At 47.0% G+C, this 22,701-nt stretch overlaps 1 protein-coding gene across 1 annotated transcript in view; it reads left to right on the forward strand.

The window, feature by feature from the left end:
• The first annotated feature begins 4,352 nt into the window (after nucleotides 1-4,352).
• IL22RA1 (interleukin 22 receptor subunit alpha 1) overlaps nucleotides 4,353-22,701 on the forward strand; it is a 41,626-nt gene continuing 23,277 nt past the window's right edge. Inside the window, exons 1-2 of the mRNA XM_084815913.1 lie at nucleotides 4,353-4,853; nucleotides 19,304-19,436. Coding sequence (XP_084672039.1) covers nucleotides 4,811-4,853; nucleotides 19,304-19,436 — 176 coding nt within the window. The 5' untranslated portion in view covers nucleotides 4,353-4,810. The remainder of the gene's footprint in view (nucleotides 4,854-19,303; nucleotides 19,437-22,701) is intronic.

Here is a 22,701-nt window from a genome sequence, read left to right on the forward strand (position 1 = left end):
GTTAATTGATTATGTGTAAGCCACTTTGGGAGCCTTTTTGGCTGGCTGAGGCAGCATAAAAATACTTCAAATAAATAACACACACACCCTGCATGGACTAGAGCAGGAGTTAGCAACACGCAGCCTGTGGGCTGCATGTGACCTCCACCAAGTTGACTACGGTGGCAAAAAAAATTGCTGCAGGGAAAAAACACTACAACGGGCAAATTTAGCTTTACATTATAATTGCTCGGCAAATTTTTTTTGCTGTCAGCCACGGAATTCCACGGTATGGCCCACTGGGCAGTTGGGGGAAGTGAAAATGGCCCCAGGACCTCCTGAATGTGCCCACCCCTGCCCTAGAGTGAGGGCAGGATGCACTACCCTCATTCTGAATGGGCTTCATGATGATACCAATGAGAGCGAGGGAAATGCTTCCTCTCCCCAGGGCCTGCTGGGGGAAAACAGCACTTGCCACGATGATATATTTGCCAGCTCTTCTGCATCTCACTCAAACGGCAGAAATTACATTCTCAATGTTGCAGTGTTCAAGCAGGGTGGCAAAGTCAGAGGAGCCATTTCAGCTTAGCCCTATTTTAAAAGTGGAGCCTGCTCATTTTTATATGGTGAAATATATTCTGGCCCTGCTGGATGTGGTTAGATATTTGTTCTGTACCCGTGAATTTCAGACTGTTCCAGGTAACTCTGTGTTAAGCTGATCAGGACTCCCTTAGTGAGAAGGCTGATAATGACGCACATGCTCCTCTGCAAAAAAGAGGTTAGGTGTTTCCAAGAGCGCATTCTCGGTTCATCCAGGGAGACAACCAGCCCCACCAGCAAGGCTGACCTTACATATGAATGGGGTTTTTTTTTTTTCCTCTGCATGGTATGCCAATCTTCCCCAACCTGGCACCTGCCAGATGTGTTGGACTACAAGTCCCATTAGCCACAGCTAGCATCACCATTGGCTGTGATGGATAAGGATGATGGGAGTTGGGAAAGGCTGCTAAGTTACACCCAGTGGAGGCTGATGGCTCCTATGCCAGTGGAGCGGTGCTGACCCATTTTGTGGACAGAGTTCAGAGCTTTTGGATGCCTTCTTTAAAATTCTGACTGAAACCCAGAGCGGATCCGCTGCCCTGCTGACCTAAGCGCCTCCACTGGTTGCACCTATGTAGAACTTCAAACTGCAGCCACTCGGTGGTGGAGACTGACATTGCACTGGTATTGTAAAAGGCCAAATATACATCGCTGTAAAGGCATCTGAGTTTCATGTCGGGTGAAGCTTCATTATATGTTAAATTGTGCAGTTACAAGGGGGGAAATGGTGCTTGGGATACTTACTGTACTTTCCAAGACACCCGTAGAATGCGTCTGGTGCTGGGTCACCCCGACTTACCGTGGTAAGGGAAGCACGGGTGCAGAGCAACCCTGTTCTTGGCAAAGCAAGAAGCTTTGACTTCAGTCTTTCTTTTTCATGGAGTTGATAAATTAAGGGCTGACTTGGTTGTTATGAGATCATCTATTCCAAGACCTATAAGAGTTGAGCGTTGCTGGCCTAGATGCTTGAAATATGACTACTAAGAATCGCAACTCATGCTGCAAGTTACTTGTGGTCCTGAAATGTAAATTAGAGCTCTCTCAGACAGGAAGATACTTATCTAGCATGTCTTGCTTCACTACTACGTTCTCCAGACTTCCTTATTCTCTTCATGGGAGGAAGCGTTGGCTATTTGCCAGCACAAGATGCAAGAAAGGAGAAATGGGTACACACACGAGGTGTAACGACGCTGTGCAGAAAAAACAGAAGCAGAAAAAAATGAGTTTCCCATGAGTATAGAATCAGAAAGAGGGAAAGATCCATGAACAAAACATGCCCTCTGAATTTTTTTTAATAGAAGCAAAATTCCTCTGGGTGACCAGAAGGGCAGGCACGCCTCTGAACCGAAACGAGCTGTTGACAAAGCGGTTCTGTTGTCTTACGACAACAAGTCTTTAAACCAGTTCAGCAAAGGGGCCGGTGATGATGAGCAGCAGATTAACAGCAGATCTGTGGCACAGCTTCATTTGCCAAGGAGACAGATGGCACTCGAGGAGTGATGTGAAAGAACCTATATGGGAACCTAGGATGTACATATTGTAAGGATCCCGGGGGTGGGGGGTGGCATGCAGGCTTTGTAAAGTGCCATGTACAGTAGGTGGATGGTGCTATAGAAATAAATAATACCCCCTCACTGGCAGACATTGTGCCCCCTCTTACATCTGCTTCTTGCTCCTACTCCTCCCCCCTCCCCAGCAATGCCAGTCACAGAAAATAAAGGTTTTTATCTAGCCCCTCGCCTTCTGTCCCTCTTCGAATCCATCTCTTGGTCATGCTGAAGTATGACCAGATGTTGGATTCTGGTGAGTGAGTGAATGAGTGAGTGAGTGAGTGAGTGAGACAGAGAGCTACTGTTACAAGATGTCAGGGTTGGATCGGAGACCACAGAGCCCCAAAGCAGTTCTGATTCTGAGGAAGAGATAGAAACCATGGGAGAGGAACCCGCGTGCTGTTCAGAGGCACAGCCGGGGGGAGAGCCCCTCCCTGCTCACATTCATGAGAGTGGTAGCGACCCTGGCAGGCAGGGGGAGGGACAATTGGAGCTTCGGGATGCGAGGAGCTGGCGAAGGGACAAGTGGGAGAAGGAGAGCGCCGAGAGGAGGCGCTCAGCTCTCTTGGCATGACATCAACAGCTGCATCCCGATGCCCCATGGGAAAGGGGCAGACTTTCGCCTCCTAGCCCTTAAATCCAGAGGTTTCCCGCCTCTGTCCTCCAAACGGAGATCAACTGATTTCACTAAGGCTAGAAACCTCTGGTAGGTAGCTCTCTAGAGTTTCCCTCATTAGGCTCATGCAATTAGTATCTGTAAGCGTCATTAGGTTGAATGGAAATAAAGCCTTGGAAAAGAGCCCTATCGTCTGTGTGCTGATTCTGGCTACTTGAGGATTTCAGAAGGCAGCAAGGGTGCTCCTGACACAAGCAGTTGAGGCTGGTGGGGCAGTGAATCCGCTCCAGGTTTCAGTCAGAGCCAGTCCAAGGCTTCGCATTTGGAATGATCTGGAATTAGGAATGAGCAGTGAAATGGCCAAGTTTGTGGATGACACCAAATTATTTAGGAGGGTTAAACAAAAAGGGATTGTGACGAGCTCCAAAAGGATCTCTCCAAACTGGGAGAACGGGCATCCAGATGGCAAATGTGGTACAGTGTAAGCAAGTGTAAAGTGATGCATGTTGGGGCAAAAAATCCCAAATTAAGGTATAACCTGATGGGATCTGAGCTAGCAGTGACCAACCAGGAAAGAGATCTTGGGGTTGTGGTGGACAGCTCAATGAAGATGTCAACCCAGTGTGCGGCTGCTGTAAAAAAGGCAAACTCCATGTTAGGCACAATTAGAAAAGGAACTGAGAATAAAACTGCCAAGATCATACTGCACTTATACAAATCTATGGTGCGACCACACCATAGATTTGGAATACTGTGTACACTTCTGGTCACCACACTCCCCCAAAAAGATACTGTAGAGCTGGAAAAAGTGCAGAAAAGGGCAACTAAAATGATCAAGGGGCTAGAACATCTCCCCTATGAGAAAAGTTACAACAGCTGGGATTGTTTAGCTAAAGGAAAAAAGGGGTAAGGAGAGACATGATAGAGGTGTGCAAAATTATGCATGGTGTGGAGAAAGGGGATAGGGAGACATTTTTCTCCCTCTCTCAAAATACTAGAACCCAGGGTCATCCTATGAAGCTGATTGGTGGGAGATTCAGGACAGATAAAAGGAAGGACTTCTTCACACAGCATCTAGTTACACTGTGGAATTCACTTCCACACAGTTTAGTGATGGCCACCAATTTGGATGGCTTTCAAAGGGGGTCAGACACATTCCTGGAGGAAAAGGCTAACAATGGCTGCTAGTCTTGGTACCTCCAGTACCAAAGGCAGTGAGCCTATGTACACCAGTTGCTGGGGAACATGGATGGGAAGGTGCTGTTGAGCTCATGTCCTGCTTGTGGGTTCCTGGTCGACAGCTGGTTGGCCACTGTGTGAACAGAATGCTGGACTAGATGGACCCTTGGTCTGACCCAGCAGGGCTCTACAGGCACTCCAAGTTGTTTAAGATCATGAAAGGCTTCACAGGACGTGGCTTTCAGACACGGATTCTCACCTTTATTTATTATTACCGATTTGAATGTTGTGCTCCTTTCACCTTGGGCTGAGAAATGCATGACTTTTCTGTTGTTTAATCGAGCACATATGAAATGAAAATACTGTTTCAAAATTACACGCTGATCCCCGTCACCCATTGTGCTGTGCAACTTTTTCAGAAGGATTTTGCCTTCACCACCTGCCAAGAGCAGCACAACAGAATTGCAGAAGTTCCGTAGACACAGGCTGAGGCGTGGAGCCCTGCTTCTTAAAAAAAAGAGAGACGCCGCTGGACCAGAAAAACGAGCTCTTGTTCTGAGGAATGCCAGCAGGAAGTTCCTTATCAGGAAACACACTTGGCCTTTGCTCAGAATACTGGAGGGTTTGGCGTCTTCTGCGTCATGCGGCTCTGTATGCCTGTGGTGCTTGTGCAGGGAAGAGATCGTGGTCAGGCATTCGTGCCCACGGGTGTTTGTTCTGCTCCATGTGCTCTAGTGGGGATGGAAAGACCATGTTAATCCTCCAGCCTGGGCAAAGGGAGTAGCCCAAGATCATCAGCGCAGGAATTCAGAGCCTCCCCAAAAGGGATTTAGCCAGGAGTGGGGGAAGCTAGCCTTGCTTCGTGACTAATCGTGCCTCACTATTAATGAAGGACTTTTTCGCCTTCTGGGTCTTGTGCTCCCTAGTGGGTAAGTGACCAACCTTCAGTTCCTCTCCCTTCTTTCTTTTTGGTGTCTCTTTATTAACTCTGGCTCTTTTAGCTACAGCAAGAGTTCATCAAGGCGGTGAACATGCTGTCCATGTAGCTTCTGGTTCACATTGCATTTGTGTTGAGTTTGTGCGTCGTGACGTTGTCATAGCTCCATTTGTTTCAACCACCAAGCAGGTAGCGAAGGCGTCCTGTGAACTACCGAGATCAGCATCTTCAGGAACTGCTCTCTCCCCCCCCCACCCCGATACTGGTCTCGGAGAGGAAATGTGAGAGAGTGTCCAATCCAACTGAAGAAAAATGCAATAATGGGAAATGGGAAATAAATCAAAAGTATCACACTGGGGACTTTCTGATTCAAAGCCGTGCTTCATCGCTCCCAGATCACATGCTTAGAGTGTGAATTGACAGTGACAAAGCCACAGCTTTGAATCGGGAAGCCCCCAGTGTGACTCTCACCTCAGCCACACATCTCCCAGGGTGGCTTTGGGAAAACCATTGGCTCAACCTTCCACTCATAAGAGGGGGATAATACGAGTGACTCAGTCGTACAGTTGTTGTAAAAATTACTCAATTACTAGAAAATGCCCTAAATGCATGGCACTGAAATCTAACACATCCAGAGGGCACCACACTGGGGAAGGCGGCTTTATATTTATTTATTTATTTATTTATTTATTTATTTATTTGCAATATTTATATACCACTTCTCATTTGCAAAAAAACTAAACACCGTTTAGAGAGGGATCTGATGGCCTCTAGTCTAGACTGCATCGGGTGGGAGCCGGGGGGATAGGATAGTGGGCATAGGATAGTTTGGATTCCTGGATCTGCGGTTGGAGTCAGTGCTCTGACTTCAGACGCAGGAGTCCAAGCTCTCTGCCCCCTCCCCCTCCCAGCTGGCATGGAGAAAACTGCGCTGGCTGCCTCTCCGAGCTCGCAAAGGCGACCTTGGAGAGGAGGGAAAGGGGCAGTTCTGTGGACAGGGAGGGGAGGGTATGGAGTAGGCTGCTTACAAGGAATCCTCCGGCCTCCCCAGCCCCCTTCCTTCCTGCTCCTCAGAGCTCCAGCTAGACGGGAAAACAGCCTGTCTAGCAAAAATGCAGAGCGGAATGGGTGTGGAAGCAAAGATCGCCTCCACGCTTCTCCCACTCTGCATTGGATACCCATCAACCTCTGAGTTCAGAAGCTGACAGGCATCCCGATAGGACTGCACCCTTAGATGCTTGAATTTAAATATTTAAAACACTTCAAATACATGCTAAATAGATGATGATGATGATGATGATGATGATTTTAAAGCATGCCCCAACAACATAACCTACTTCTGTGCCTTTAACAGCCACCTTGTCTGCACAAATCAGCAAGTGCAGCTTTCTTCTGTCACGCTCCTCCGCTGATGTTGACGCAACAAGCTACTGCACGGCGCGTGAGACGGGGGCAGTCCAAAAGCCGGCAATGCTGCAGGCCCCCTCCAGCATGTTATCCATAGTGCAATAAGCTCCTAAGCCAGCCTTCTCCAACCTGGTGCCCACCGGCTGTGTTGGACTACGACACCCATCATCCCCAACCATCATGGCCAACACAGGGAGCGGGCACCAAGCTGGCTTCCTAAGCAGTGTTCCAACAACAACAGCACAAAGTCTCACCCCCTACCGTAAATGTCGACATTTGCGAGGGGTCTCTGTAATGTGCAGTCCTAGCTTCATACCACGGTCACCTCTCTCACTGAAGCTGCATGTTATTCTTTCCCACCTGCTGTATGCCATATTCATTTCTGGTGCAGTGGCTAGAGAGTGTCGGACTAGAACTGGGGAGATTCCAGTTCCCCACTCAGCTATGAAGCTCACTGGGTGAAGTTGAGCTGGATGCTATCTCTCCACCTAGTCTACCTCACAGGGTTGTTGTGAAGATACAAATGCAGGGGAAGGGTTGACCATGTACACCACTTTGAGCTCCTTGGATGAAGTGTGGCTTGTGTGTGTGTATTATATATAAATTTCATAATTTAATGATGAAATTAATCTGCAATAGACTTTATGGCATTGGGTTCTGAAGAAGCAGGATGTTTTAGGGCCAAACTAGATGTATGAGGCAATTTCATGTATGTTAAACACGTATAAACACTGTCCTGGGTATCTACTCTTTATGTAATTGTAGCAGGTGGGGGAGGGGAGCAAAACCTATTGGCTCCCCCTCCATACCTTGTTGCACTCTATTGCTTAGGTAGGAAGAGGCTTTCTTCATGCGGAGCTGTTATCCTGCAATTGAGATTGCTCCTTCATGGAAGTTTGCAGGCTGCTTACATGACGCTGTGACCCTCTTGCACTAAATGCCCTTTGTTCCATTTTTGAATAGATCGCAGATAATGAGCGATCAAATTACCCCGTTGTGTTCCGCTTCAGTTTCCTCCGTGAAAAGAGTTAAAGCGGCAAGAAGAGGAGCGAGATCAATGAAAGATGATGGAAGGCTCAGACACGGGGAGAAGGAGGGGGAAGGGGGGCGAAAAGGAAGCACGTGAAAAAAGGAGTCGTTGTGATCCTGCATTTAAAACAGAAGTGGAAAGCCCCGTTTAAATGCAGGATTTTAGGCTGGAGTAGAGATGCTCAGAATGACTGCAGAATCAACAGGCCTCAAACGCAGCTGTTCTATAATTCAACACACAGAGACGTGGCAACTGAGCAGAGCTCCATCCGCTGTTGCTGCTCCCAGTTCTACAGGAGCTGCCAAGGTTCGAACCAATAACTAAGCCATAGTACACCACCACCACCACCACCACCCGGATACATGACCCTCTCCATAATTTCAAGGGATTCCTGGTGGCCAGATCACTTCTGGTATCAGAGCAGAACTGGGCGAAAACAGTTTAAAAGCAATGGAGGAGTGGGCAGGTTTTGCTCCTCAGAGGCGGCTTAAACCTGGTGTGCATGTGTGAATGCTAACATTTTTTTTAAAAGGCATACTCAACATCTAGGGTGGCCACCACGTGTCCTCTTTTACAGAGGACAGTCCTCTATTTGAAGGGCTGCCAGAAGACCATCCTCTTTTGCAGGCAGCCTCTATTTGAAGGGTCGTCCTGTCCAAGTCTGCTTGAAAGCTAAAGAACCAGAAGAACCAGTGTCCACCAGCCGAACAGGCAGGCGACACATAGGTGACCTGGCCAGAGCCATCTGCACCATGGTGAGATGGACTGTACTTCTATTTAAATTACAATAATTATTTCTAAATTTGCTTCTATACATATAAATTGGCATATGAAAATGTATATGCAAATCAGTGTCCTGTTTTGTCTTCTTTTTGGTGATGCATCTCCTCTTTTTTGGCAATTCATAAGTGGCCACTCTACCAAGCGTCTCCCTAAAATGACAAAATGGAGACAAAGTAGGAAGCAATGTTTTGTCAGGGGCACTTGCCAGAAAATAGAGATTGCCTCTAGGAAATGGGGCCAGTTAGCCCATGTACCATCTCCATGTAATGCAATGGATTGAAAGAATGAACGAATGAAAGGGAACAGGGCTCTTTCCATTAGGATCTGGCAGTCTAAATGTACACATTTGCAAAGTGTGAGAGTTCAACACGACTGAGGGCAGGGGCAACGCAAGGGAGTTGCCATCTTAGAAAGAAAAAAAGGAAGTCCAGATGGGTGCTCCACTGCAGGCATTGTTATAACAGGGGAATTCACAGACACTAAGGAAATGTAAAAAATAGAATTGAATGTGAACGTGTAAGGGCCAGACCAGACAAGACATGGGAGTTCTGGGACTGGGACTTCCCATGTCTTTTTCTTTGTCAAATACCTGCTTCGGGGGAAGGCCACATTATGGGGCAATTTAACTGGGAGAAATGGGGCAGGGGAAAGGGTTAACTCCCTCCCTCCTGCTCCAAGGACCCAATCCAGATACTCCCTGCAATGCAGCTAAGGTGGCATTGTCTAAGAAGAGGACAAAAGAGGACACAAGTGTCGGGATGCTAATTTCTAGCTGTAGATGCAAATTTAGAAGTAATTACTATCATTTAAGCAGCAATAAAACACGCCTAACCCTAGCGGGGGAGACTGTGACCTGGTGAGCTGTTGGCCTCCTGCTCCGGCCGCTCCCCAGGTGCTAACAGGGGATGGGCAACGCTAAGGTGCCTCCTGGTCTCCTTTCTTAGGGCTCTTTATCTTTAAAGCAGACTTGGACTGGACAGCCCTTCAAATGGAGGCGCCTTCAAATAGAGGGCGGTCTGCTTGACAGGTCTTCCAACAGAGGACAGTCCTCTGTAAAGTAGGACACATGGCCACCCTACAATGCAGCTGCTATTTTAAAATAAAATGCAATAACAGAAAGCAAAGAGACAGAGATGCATTCACAACTTTAAAGCGAAGCTTTCGAAACAAGCGGGACTAGTGTTGAGTAGCCTTCCTTGTTTCTAACCTTTTCTGAGGAATTTGCAGCCACGGGGGCAGGTGAGTGTGCATGATGCAAAAGTATAAACATTAAAATGCACAAAACGGCACATGTGTGGAAGTTTTAATGATTTATTTATTTATTTAATTTCTTAATCGCCCATCTGGCCAGTCATCTGGCCACTCTGGGCGATGTACAATGGTACAATTTAAAACGGTAAAATTATACATTAAAACATTATTTAAAAATACTCTAACCCACCCCAAATGCCTGCCTGAATAACCAAGTTTTCAATGCGTGGCAGAAGCTCATTAAAGAGGGGGCATGGCGGAGTTCCCTAGGGAGGGAGTTCCACAGAGTAGGGGACACCACAGAGAAGGCCCTCTCCCTCGTCCTCACCAGCCTAACTGTCCTGGCTGATGGGACAGAGAGAAGACCATCCAAGGCTGATGTTGTTAAGCGGCCTGTCTGGTGTTGCTGGAAGCGCTCCCTGAGATAGGCTGGGCCGGAACCACATAGGGTTTCAAAACCAACACCTTGAATTTGGCCCGGAAAACAACTGGTAACCAGTGCAACTCCTTCAGCACCGGAGTGATGTGATCACGCTGGTGGCTGCCTTTAATCAGGCGAGCTGCCACATTCTGCACCAGCTGCAGCTTCCAAACCGCCTTCAAGGGTAACCTCACGTAGAGTGCATTACAGTTGTCTAGATGAGAGGAGACCAGGGCATGTACTACCAATGGGAGCAGATGGTCGGGAAGGTAGGTGCGCAGCTGCTGTATCAGATGGAGTTGGTACAACGCTGTCCAGCTCACGGCTGACACCTGAGCATCCATGGACAGCTGGGAGTCTAAAATGACCCCCAGGCTGCAGACCTGGTCTTTCAAAGGTAGCCGTACCCAATTCAACACCAGGTCAACATCCCCCAACCTACTCTTGTCTCCCACCAGAAGTACCTTGGTCTTGTCAGGGTTCAGCTTCAGCTTATTCCTCCCCATCCAGCCACTCACCGTCTCCAGACATTTAGACAGGGATTCCATGGCCAATCCTGGTGAAGATTTGAACGAGAGGTAGAGCTGCGTGTCATCCACATATTGATGACACCACACCCCAAACCTCCTGATGATAGCCCCCAGCGGCTTCACATAGATGTTAAATAGCATCGGGGAGAGGATGGAACCCTGTGGCACCCCACACGTGAGTGGCCATGGGTCCGACACCTCCTCTCCCAGTGCTACCCTCTGGTACCTGCCGGAGAGGAAGGACAGAACCACCGTAACATGATGTCTCCAATACCCATCCTCTCCAGGCGGTCCAGGAGGATACCGTGGTCAATGGTATTAAAAGCCGCTGAGAGGTCGAGGAGAACAAGGAAGGAGCATTTGCCCCTATCCAAAGCCCTCTTCATATCATCCACCAAGGTGACCAAAGCCGTTTCTGTCCCATGCCCAGGCCTGAAACCCAATTGAAATGGATCTAGATAATTGGCTTCTTCCAAGTGTGCCTTCAACTGCATCGCCACCACCTGCTCAATCACCTTGCCCAAAAATGGCAGATTCGAGACTGGGTGAAAGTTGTTCAACATTTGGGGATCCAAGGAGGGCTTCTTTAGGAGTGGTCTTATCACTGCCTCCTTGAGGGCTGACGGCATCACTCCCTCCTCAAGGGAGACATTCACCATGACCCTGATCCCCTCACCCAACCTCTCTCTGCAGCCCATAATGAGCCAAGATGGGCAAGGATCAAGTAAGCAGGTGGTCGGCCTTACAGATGAAAGCACCTTGTCCACTTCAAGTGGGAGTTGTGTCACTCACTGCCAATGATATCACAGATAATATCCAATTATTCATGATACCCACGTGGCCACATTCTGCTTGGCTGTCATGGTAGAAACAGATTATTAGGCGAGGGATGTGTCACCTTTTCGATGTACAAAATGTAACACATGGGAAATGCTTATAAATCTTCCTTACAATATACCTACAAGGTAAGCCAAACCACAAGAGAGCACTTCATGCAATGATTGAGTAACATTTGCTTACTTATGAATGACAAATGACATATTTATTGAGTAAAATAGATTCCAGAAGTGTCCATAGAATGGAGTGCAGCTAAACTGGCCTATTTTTTAACATTATGTGCTGAAATTTCCTGTACAGACTACAGCTAATATCAAGATGCCATTGCCCTGACATCATGATTTGCATTCAGGTTCCAGATGTTGTTGTTGTGTTTTGCTTTAGGGGAAGGTATGTCTCTGCAAAATAGGTGCCAACCTCACTGTTTCATCTCTTAGTGCTAGCAAATTATATGGATCTACCTTGGGTTGTGATTAACAACTTGCCTAGGCATGGTGTTTTATTTAAGTGGAAACAAAACCTTGAGCAAATTTAACATTCTGCAACATTTAAGAATTTGAATCCAACTTTTCACATTTTGCTTTGCTTTGGAAATTCAGCTTTAAAGATACTTTTAAAATATAATTCTTCACTCTTGATCAATGTTATGCCACAAACGTTATTGTTGTTATTATTATTTATTTCATTTCTGTGTTGTCCCATAGCTGAAACTCACTGGGCGGTTTACAACAATTTATAAAAATACACCAGCATTAGAAAAGCACATAATAAAAACAGTCGAATGTTTTTAACACAGAAAAATTATAACAATGTAAACAGCTAAAAGCAATTTAAGTAAACAATATTTACTTAATATCGCATCACCTTGTCAAATTCAATACTTCCCCCCCCTAAAATCCCTGACAGTGCGATCCTATACATAGCTACTCAGAGGTAAGCCCCATGGAGTTCAGTGGAGCTTACTCCCTGGTAAGTGAGCAGGAGATTACAACCAAAATCTGACAGCATCCTTCTGAGAATGTTGCCGGTTAAAAACAATTACACTGGAAGGGTATAAAATTGACATTTGGGGGGAAGCAAATCTGAATGAGGAAGATTCATGTGAGAATCTCTCCCCCAGTTTATTTCCACTTTAATTGCTCTGCTCCCCTCTCCCAAATTCCATCCAAGCCTTTATCCCACCCATCACACTGACCACAGCATCTGTATTCAGAGGCAACGTGCCATTGAATACCAGTTTGTGTGGGACAACGGGGAGGAATAGCAAGGGAAGACTTATGCCCTAGTGCAGCCTTCTCCAACCTGGAGTCTTCCTGATGTGTTGGACTACACAACCCCATCATCTCCAGCCAGCATGACAATCTTCTTTGAGGGAGCTTCTCTGAAGTATCTAGCTGGCCTTATTGGGAGTGGGATGCTTGCTGGTCTACGTGTCTCCCGCCTTCTCCAGCAGGGCTCTTCTTACACCATTCTCTTCTGCACTTGTTGAGGACAATATTGTAATGAGGAGAAAGCTTGTCCTCCACCTGACATTGGGCACTCTTCACGGACAGAGATCCTTGCAGGGAGGTTACACCCACCCCAGGAATCTTTGCACTCTCTCAGCACACACCTTACTCATCATCATGACAGGCAATTTGATAACAGACTAGTGCAAATCCCATGTCACCACGGGGGCTAGTAGTCTGAGAATGATGTGATAAAAGCACCTTTGCCCATTTCCCTTGCGATTGGAACAACTTCACCATTTCTTGAAGTTTGAGGACAAAAACACGTGATGTAAGATCGTTCTCTCTCTTCTCCCTCTGGTGCCCTTTCAGCTCTTTCTCCTCAGCTTCCCTTCCTGCTCCTCTAACTGGCACCAACTGACTTTTCTTCAGCCCTTTCAGCTCTTTCTCCTCCTCCTCCTCTAAGGCTGCCTTTACACTAAAGAAAACCCACACAGTCCTCCCATTCTGGAGGCCTTCCACGTTTATCGCAGACTCCCCCCAGGCAGCGACCACATGATTGCTGAGAGGGGAAGCTTTTAATTTTCAAGGTTCCATAGAACTCACTGAAACAGCATCATCTAGTGGCTGTTTTAATCATGTTACATTCCAAGTTTAAAAAATGGTTCATTAGTTCTGGATCTATTTCAGACAGAATAACCAGAAAATACCTCTGGATGTGCCCTGGAGGTTAACAACATCATGAAAACGACCTGCAAATGTCCGTGAGTGAGCAATCTCAATAGCAGGATAAAAAGCTCCGTGTGAAGGAGCCCTAACTATCACCAACTGACTTCTCTTGAGCCCCTTTCCCAGCATTCTGTGCCTGTCCTTTCATTGGCCCAGCACTCTAAGATCTCACAGGAGTAAGCAGTATTACACATGCATACATACACTGTGTCACATGCTACATTATATGTACAATGCAGGACATATGCATTAATCCCCCCTTTGCCTCATCCCTCTCATTTCTCCCTTCCCAAGCTGTCCAAAGTTCGAGCTCTGAACTTTTTCAAAGTTTCAAAATGTTCTGCACGTCTACACTGCTCAAGTTTCAGTTTTTAAAAAATGAGCAAATCGGTCTGGTAGATCTCTAGTAATAAGCCTTACACTACCATATTCTTATATAAGATGCCCATTCTCAGCTTTCATCCCTTGGTCATGCTGAGTTTTGGGGCACAGTACATCCTCCTGACCTTTAGGAGGTGCTCACCATGACCAAGAAATAGAGGAGACAAGGCAGTATGGGCCGTACCATGTGGGCTGGGCACACACCCTCCCAGGAAAGAGGGAAAGGCAAGCCCAGGGCCATAACTGTATAAGCCAATCTGTTGCCCTTCAGTTGTTTTGGACTTCAACTCCCAATGCTCAGGAATGCTGGGAATTGTAGTCCAAAACATTTGGAAGGCACCAGGTGGGGGAAGGCTGAGCCACCAAACTTTGTTAGTGAATACATAAACACGGCTCTAAAAATAAATGTGTATAAAATGCCATAATAAAACCACCACCACAGTCCTGTGCTCTGATTACATTGGACTGCAGTGTTAGATTAGAAATTTCAAAGGAACTCTCCTATGTTGACCTGTGAGGTCAAGGGAACATCATGGGCATAGTGTTTAATTCACCTTTGAGGATCCTTCAGAAAAATATAGTAGCTGGATAAGGTGTGCACGTTATCTCAGCAGCACAGGCGCTGTAGCAGTCCCACTCACCCCTTCCTCTGCCATGAGGCAAAAGTGAGAACCCCAGTGCACTGAGGCAGTGGAGGCTCATGCTTCCGATGTCAGGGGGGCAGTGAATCTGCTGTACACCTTGGATAGCTCCTTTAGAGTTCTGACTGATTCTGACCAAAACCTGGAGCAGATTCACCATCCCACTGGCGTCAGAGCCACCAGCCTCCACTGCACTGAGGTTAAGTTAGGCTCTGAGCTTAATGGTCTGAATCACAGAATCATAGAATCATAGAATGGTAGGGTTGGAAGGGGCCTACAAGGCCATCGAGTCCAACCCCCTGCTCAATGCAGGAATCCAAGTCAGAGCATCCCTGACAGACGGCTGTCCAGCCTCGTCTTGAACGCCTCCAGTGAAAGGTGGGGCTCCTGTGACCATGTCTTCACTTCAAAATGTGGTAAGCCAGCCCTGTTGTGTTGGGTTCCTCTCTTGCTCTTGCTGCCAAGTCAGCCCCGGACTTTTGGCCTACAGGTGCGCCACTGGCCCCAGACCGTGCAGGAGGACCCCACTCTGCATCTCCTCCCCACACCAGCAGTAACCCTGTTTTTCAAGGGTTGACGCCAGTGTGGGATGCTGCCGTCTCTGAGGTAGGCCTTCTCCCCTTGCTGACACAGGAAGGACCAGTCTGTTCAGTTGCCGCACTTCTGAGGGAACGCAGGTAGTACACAGCCACTGCCTTGGATTATCTCCGCCAGCTGCATTCCATTCCAGATGGTGGGAAAAACCCGGCCTTGTGTATTCATTTCTGCAATCCTCAAAATGGTGATAAGCCTGTTAACCAATGCAGCCCTGGATTTGTTGGTTGGTGCCTTGGCAACAGCAGAAAATGAGCAGTAGAGAACTGGGGGTAGTCAGCAGGTTAAAGCAGAAGTGCTGCCAGGTATGAGGGGAACCCCCCTGGGCAATTCCGGCAGGCTTCCCCCGGCCAGCTTCTCCCTGCTGCCCTGACAGACTTGCCTGCGTTTACCTGGCAACAGAAGCAGTGGCTGTGGCTCCTCCTTCTGCTGCTGTGCCGCCAAAGGCCAGCGCTGTGGTGGGCGGCCGGCGGAGGCCACAGCCCCGCGATGCGCCGTTTTCAATGAAACGCCTTCCATTCCCGGAAGGTAGCCATCTTAAGTCTATTGAAGCACAAGCAATGAAGCGCCTGGGGGTCATCCTGTGACGCTGGTTGGTGGGAGATTCCAGACAGATAAAAGGAAGGGCTTCTTCACACAGCGCATTGTTAAACTGTGGAATTCACTACCACAAGGTGTTGTGATGGCCACCAGTTTGGATGGCTTTAAAAGGGGGCTGGACAAATTCCTGGAGGAAGAGGCTATCAAGGGCTACTAGTCCTGATGGCTATGTGCTACCTCCAGGACCAGAGGCAGCATGCCTATGAACACCAGTCACTGGGGAACATGGGTGGGAGGGTGCTTTTGCACTTGTGTCCTGCTTCTGAGTTCCCGCTCAACAGCTGGTTGGCCACTGTGTGAACAGAATGCTGGGCTAGATGGAGCCTTGGTCTAATCCAGCAGGGCTCTTCTTATGTTCTTGGATAGCTGCTTTAGAGATCTGACTGAAACCCAGAGCAGTTTTACCACCTTGGTCTGATCCAGCAGGGCTCTTCTTAGGTTCTTATGTCTTGTGCCACTTTGAAAACTAACAAACTGAAATATATGTTTATTTGCAAATTTTGAGTAGCACTGAGCCAAACCAATCAGATGCTGCCTTTGTGGGCGGCCAATGAGGGAACCAGAGCAGCGAAGGGGTGGCCTTCCTGCCACTCTGGTGACCTCATTGGCTGCCTGTCCCCAAAGTCAGCTTATGACTGGTTCTGGTCACTGCTAGTCCAAATTAGCAAACAAAAAATACTTTCATTTAAAATGGCGCAGCCTCAACCGGCCAGGCACCACCACTGCTGCACTTTCCTTTGGCAGCACAGTGGCAGAAGGAAGAGGAAAGGAGACGCTGCCTGTCAGGGGGTGGTTCGGAGCCCCTCCCATACCTCGGAGCCCCAGACCTGTGCCTTGTAGTCTGGCTCTAGTGGTGTCACTGAGGGACACAGAGGGAACCTTCAGCCTTTCCCCTAAAGCCTGAGATCCTCATGGTTTGCCCAGTTATCAAGAAAACACACACATCTGTCACGAGGGCATCATGGTCTGGCACTGTTCGTTTTTTCCTCGGCACTCCCAGGACAAAGTCCGTGCTGAAGGCCAAGATTTCTTAAAATAGAAAGCACATTTATCTATGACATAACACAGAGTTGCCACCTTCTTTCTTCCGGGCCCTGCTATTGTGCCTTCGGCAGCAGTTTTGGCACACAGAGATCCAGCAGATGATGTTTTCCCCCATTAGAGCAATGTTGTTTTATTCAGTTGATTATGTAAATTTGTGGTATTTTGTGTTGTTATTTGTATTGTATGCTGCCTAGAGTGGCTGGGTAGCTGGCCAGATGGACGGCTAATAAATCAATCAATAAATAGAATTACTTATCACCACTCTAAGAAAAGCTTCAGCAGCTAAATTTGTGTATTTCAGGCTTCAAGGCATTGAAGCAAGAGGGCCAGAAAGGGGTGTCAACCCTAAATACTTAGGGTTGTTGTGCGGGTATGCTGCCTTGCAAGAAAGGCAGGACAGAAAGGTAACAAATACATAGGGATGTACAGGTGGTGTAAAATCTATTCCGTCTGTGTTTCATGGATTGTCAGCTGCCTTTTCTTCTGTCCTCCACCCATCGATGGAATCGGATTGTTTTTTGTTTCTGAATTTGTGCAAATTCACATTTGTGCAAATTCGCACGTGCAGAAATGTGCATATTCCCCCAAAATGAGCATTGTCACGTTTTAGCCTATGGGGGAAATGCACATTTTTTCCCCCAGGTTTTTTATTTTGCATATTTTTCTACGACAAAATTTCAGCAAAATTTGGGAAAGTTAGAAAAACAGCCCACGAGTCTGCAGAATTCACCTGACGGGGGAAAAGCCGGTCCTCTGTGGAATCCACAGGTCGGATTCATGAAAATCCGAATTCATTTGGTTCCACTGTGGATTTCTCCAACATCCCTACAAATAAACATCTTTTCTGCCCATTTACTGTAAAACCGGAATGTCAGGGAGAAAGTTAGGAAGAAGCTGTACAGCTCAGGGAAGCAGGGAGCACATACTTTGTTTTCTATGTGAAGGGAATGATTTTGCATGGAAAAGCATTCAGTCAAGTGAGCCATACTCACCTTCAGATTTGGGGGTGCCTTTGGGCAAGATGCCCTCAGTTTCCCTTCCCTGGGCGGGTGCTACCTGTGGATGGGCACCAGTCAGTGGTGTAGCAGTAAATGTTGAAGTGCAGGCCCTCCTCATAACAGTCCCCAGTGCCACGCTCCCAAGGAGAGTCCAGAAATCCAGGCAGCTGTGTTGACCCAAATCAACCACTCAGTTCTACCAGTTTTCATCTCCATGAAGAGCGGGTCTATTGTAACGCTCATGGGTCTTCATTGCCGGTCCAGGACCAAGCCACCGCAAAGTCCTTTGCATTTTCAACAAGGAACCTAGTTAAACTATGGAATTCGCTGCAAGACGTAGTGATGGCCACCGATTTGGATGGCTTTAAAGGGGGACTGGACAAATTCCTGAAGGAAAAGGCTACCAATGGCTACTAGTCCTGATGGCTATGTGCTACCTACAGTAGCAGAGGCAGTATGCTTATGTACACCAGTTGCTGGGGAACGTGGGCGGGAGGGTGCTTTTGCACTTATGTCCTGCTCGTGGGTTTCCCGTGGGCAGCTGGTTGGAACAGAATGCTGGACTAGATGGACCTTGGTCTCATCCAGTATGGCTCTTCTTATGTTCCGATTGTGAGGACTAAAGCTAAGTTCAGAGGGAACAGGAAATCCTGAGAGCAGTGGCTGATGTCATCAGCATCCTTGCTAATAACGAAGACCCGGTGCGTTGACTCTGTAAGCCCTGGCTCCATTATACCACTGCCAACAGTTCTGATGGTTCTGCTGTCTTTAAGCCAGAATTTGACAGGACAACCCTCCCAACATAAGACACCTTCAAATAGAAGATGGTCACGTGGCAGCCCTTCAAATAGAAGGCTGTCCTCTGTAAAAGAGGACACATGGCCATGCTGCCTGCCACAGTCACCACAGTCCATTGCTTGCCCTCTCTGTCTGGGCCCAGGCTGCATCAATACCCAAAAGGAAAGAGCAAGGCAAGTGGAGGCTCAAAAGCTTGGGGAAGGCAGGTGAATAAGTAGCAATAGCCAGGAGGAGAGGGAGGGCGGGCAGGACCCAAAGGTCTGGAGGTAAACAGTGGGTTTGTTCACTCTTCCTGGACTGTTTGTGAGAACTGGGCCGTGCAGCCTGCCCTTCTGCCCTTGCATGAGCCTTTATTCATCATGCATTCATTCATTTAGGGTGCAATCCTATGCATGTTTAGACAGAGAAAAAGCCCCACTGCATGGCTGGCTAGGGAATGCTGGGAGTTGTAGGGCTTTTTTCTTTCTAAACATGCATAGCATTGCACCCTTATTATATTTCTATACTGCCCCATAGCCGAAGCTCTCTGGGCAGTTCACAGGAAAACCTTCCATCTGCCTCAGGACAGACAACAGCTGTTCCAGTTCCGGATTTGGGCTGGGCTGCCTATGGCCTCTGAAGCATATCCGATAGTTCGATATCAGACAAGCCTTGAAAATCCAAAAAAACGGAAGATCCTTCTCCTATGAGAAAATGGAAAGCAACAGCAAGAAAACCTGAGCAGATACTTTTACTGTTTGCTTTCATTCAGAGAATAATCCTTAGTGGAATATTGTAAAAGACCTTGGCTCCAAATGCTTCCTCCCTCCCATGTTGCCTGGTTGCAATCTCTGTGGGCCATGGGGTTCAGACAGTAAATCCAGAAAGCTATGAGTTTAGTACAACCAAGGTGTTGAGCTTGCAATTTCTGCTGTAGTTAGCCTCTAATAACAGCTCATTCTGTCCTGCAGGGATTTCGCTGGCAGAGAGATCACCACTCATTCAACAAGCAACATTTTTGTCCACAAACTTTGAAAATATCTTCACGTGGAAAAGCAAGGAGGAGACCTTGCCAGGCACAGTATATGATGTACAGTATAAGAAGTAAGGGGACTCTGCTTCTCAATGGTGACTGGTGGTTGGTATTGTCTGCAATTGAATCCACTGATATTTCAGCATAGGAGGAAAATACTGTTATGGTGATGCCATTGTGTGGTCAAGTGAAGAGATGGACCAACCTCTCTTCTTACTCCGTGGTATAGCTTCCAGGTTCTGGCTAATGGGCACTGATAGTCAGTAGCTGATACTCCTTGCGCAAGGAATTCAGGTCATTCACTCTTACCTGCCAAGATTTCCATTTTGCAGTTTGGAATGTGGGTGGCAGCCTTGAGGACTAGCAAGCATACACTGTTGCTTTGGGGGAACTGATGTTGCTTCAAAAACTAATGCTGCCTTTCCACGAACTTGCTCTTTCTTTCCCCCTTGCTCAACATGTGTATTTGTTAATAAAACATACACAAATATACACATTCACCAAGCGTGAATGGCAGCTTTCCTCCCAGGGCAAATACCAGCCATGGTGTGTGTGTGTTTGGGGGGCAATCCAGAACACCAGTGTGGTGGGAGAAGTGATAAATCCCCTCTTTCCCCCACTAGGGTGGTCATGTGTTCTCTTTTACAGTGGACAGTCCTCGATTGAAAGGGTTGCCAGAGGGCCATTCTCTAAGGCGTCCTCTGTTTGAAGGGCCGTCCTGTCCTGTTTAAAGATAAAGAGCCCTGAGGACTCTTGCCCATCCACAGTTAGCACCTGTCCACCCTCCCTCTACCATGCTGTGGTCCTGCTTTAGATCCCGCCCCCATCCCATGGTTGCTATTTAGTAAACAAAAAACAAGTACACAGGGGTCAGTCACATGCTTAACATGACATTGAGTTTGTCCCCCAGAATACCTCCTTTGTTGTTGTCATTGTTGTTAAATTAGTACCCCGGCTTTCCACCCAATGGTTCTTAAAGAAGGTAGTAGCAATAATGCAAGTAAGATTGCAACTGGATCTGCACACGTGACATAATTATGTGGCAGGGTCCTAAGATGGCAGAGTGGACTGAAGGTGAAGGCTCACACTGTTAGGTTTTCCTCTATGTTGAGAAGTCTCTGCAAGTAGAAATGTAGCACAGCAAGGAGAGAATTGGGCTAGAACAGCCTTCCCCAATCTGGTGTCCTCCAGATTTTTGGACTACAACTCCCTGCATTCCAGACCATTGACCATGCTGGCTGGGGCTGGAGGGGACCAGGTGGGGGAAAGCTGGGCTGAACTTTTCACCCTCATGTACTAGTCTTCTACTTGCAAGGAGGGTTGCATCCCCCACCTGCAGGCTGGTGGTACAGTCTGCTTTACCACTTCAGTCTGCTGCATAAGTGGTCCCAAGACATGGTGGGATATAAATTTAATAAATACATGTGGTTTTAGATACAGCCTAAATGTTTTCCAGGGATTGTGAAATTACCAAAGAAGTAGTGTAAAAAAAAAACCTTGAGGGAAGTTTTTACCCATTTGGTTCCACTGTGTTACTGAGCTAGCTGACATGTCTCTTTGCAACAGAGGTCACTTTCTCCCTGAAGTGCAGTGCACTTTGGATTTGTCCTCAGTGGCAACACACTTGAACTTGGCATCCAGACAGCTTTCCCTCTGACAATGCCAGTAAACAGGGCTGTTTTCTCATAAGCCATGGACAGATTCCACAGAGGAGTACAAAATGGAAGTGCTCATTAGACTTTAATTTCCCAACTCTCTATTCATTGTAGCAATTAAATTAGAGCAGAAGAAAACCTACAGGAAAATGACACGTGATGCTTGCATGATGCAAGGAAGAGTGGATGAGAAATGTCTGTCTGTGCTTTGGAGGTTGGGCACAGGAAGCTTAAAAGCTCCACGCCCAAGGAACATCCACCCAAACCAGTAGAGCCAATTAAAGATAATGAATGCCTGATTAAGAGTTCACTGAAAGTAAAAACACAATTTCCATATTTCAACAACATTTTTGTAATAAAAGATAGCACATTTTTAAGCCTTCTTTAAGTCCAAGGGCCAGTCTACACTTGATGCTGAGTTGGGAATAATGATTCTGTTTTTTCTTATTTTGCAAGGTGCAGCCACAGAAGTTGCAATCTGATATGATACTCACAGATAGAAAAGCATCTACCGGGATGATGTTGAGTGGGGGCGGGGTGGGAAAACACCCGACAGGAAAGGGTCAGGTACCGTAACTGCATTTTGTTAAATAAAAGAAAGAAAACTACACATGACTGAGTGTCCTAATAGTGTTTTCACCTTCACGAAGGAGAGTTATAACTAGGAATGGACAAATCTGTCATTTTTGCTTTCTCCTGCATTTGAATTTTTTAATATCTCAAGTTCTTTCTCTCTCAAATAGGAAGCACTTTGCGAATTATGGTAAATTATTATCAGAAATTAAATTCTCACCCATCCACCCCAGCCAAATTCAATAAGTACATATTCCCAGCATAAGAACATAGGAAGATCCCTGCTGGATCAGACCAAGGGACCATCTAGTCCAGCATTCTGTTCCAACCAGCTGTCCACAGGAAACCCACAAACAGGACATGAGTGCAGCAGCACCGTCCCGCCCATGTTCCCCAGCAACTTGTGTACATAGGTTCACTGCCTCTGGTACTGGAGGTAGCACATAGCCATCAGGACTAGTAGCCACTGATAGCCTTCTCCTCTAGGAATTCGTCTAACCTCCTTTTAAAGCCATCCAAGTTGGTGGCCATCACTACAACTTCAGGTAGCGAATTCCATAGTTTAACTCTGTGCTGTGTGAAGAAGTAGGAGATTAAAGATGCCCATTAAAGATGTCCATTAGCTCTTAAAGATGCCCATTAAAGATGCCCATTAAGAAAAAAAGGTGGCAACTTTAATTCCACACAAACATGACTGAATACACCGGATGCAACCCCTGACTTTGAAGAGTGAAGCACTTAACACTTTCTACAAGGACAGCCAAATCTCTTAGTATCAGTTTCTTCCACATTCTGATTTTTTAAATCTCAAGTCCTTTTTGTCTTGAATACGGAGAACTCTGGCAAATTCTTATCAAAGCCGAACGGAAACGAAATTCTCACCCTTCCCTATTTATAGCACGGGATGGTTTCTGGCATGCATTGTAAGAATGTGCATCATGTCTGGAAGAGAAAAGAGCCAAAGGTCGGGAATCCATATCACATTCGCTTGATACAGCAAATATAACAGTTGACAGGCATAAACAATCAGGCACCAATCTAATGAGAGAGGTTAAATATGAACATAAGAGGAGCCCTGCTGGATCCACCCCACTGCCCAGGCCTTGCT

The sequence above is a fragment of the Heloderma suspectum genome, chromosome 10 (genome assembly GCF_057233095.1).
Source record: "Heloderma suspectum isolate Gila_16-S chromosome 10, 16-S_ref, whole genome shotgun sequence".
Taxonomy (NCBI): domain Eukaryota; kingdom Metazoa; phylum Chordata; class Lepidosauria; order Squamata; family Helodermatidae; genus Heloderma; species Heloderma suspectum.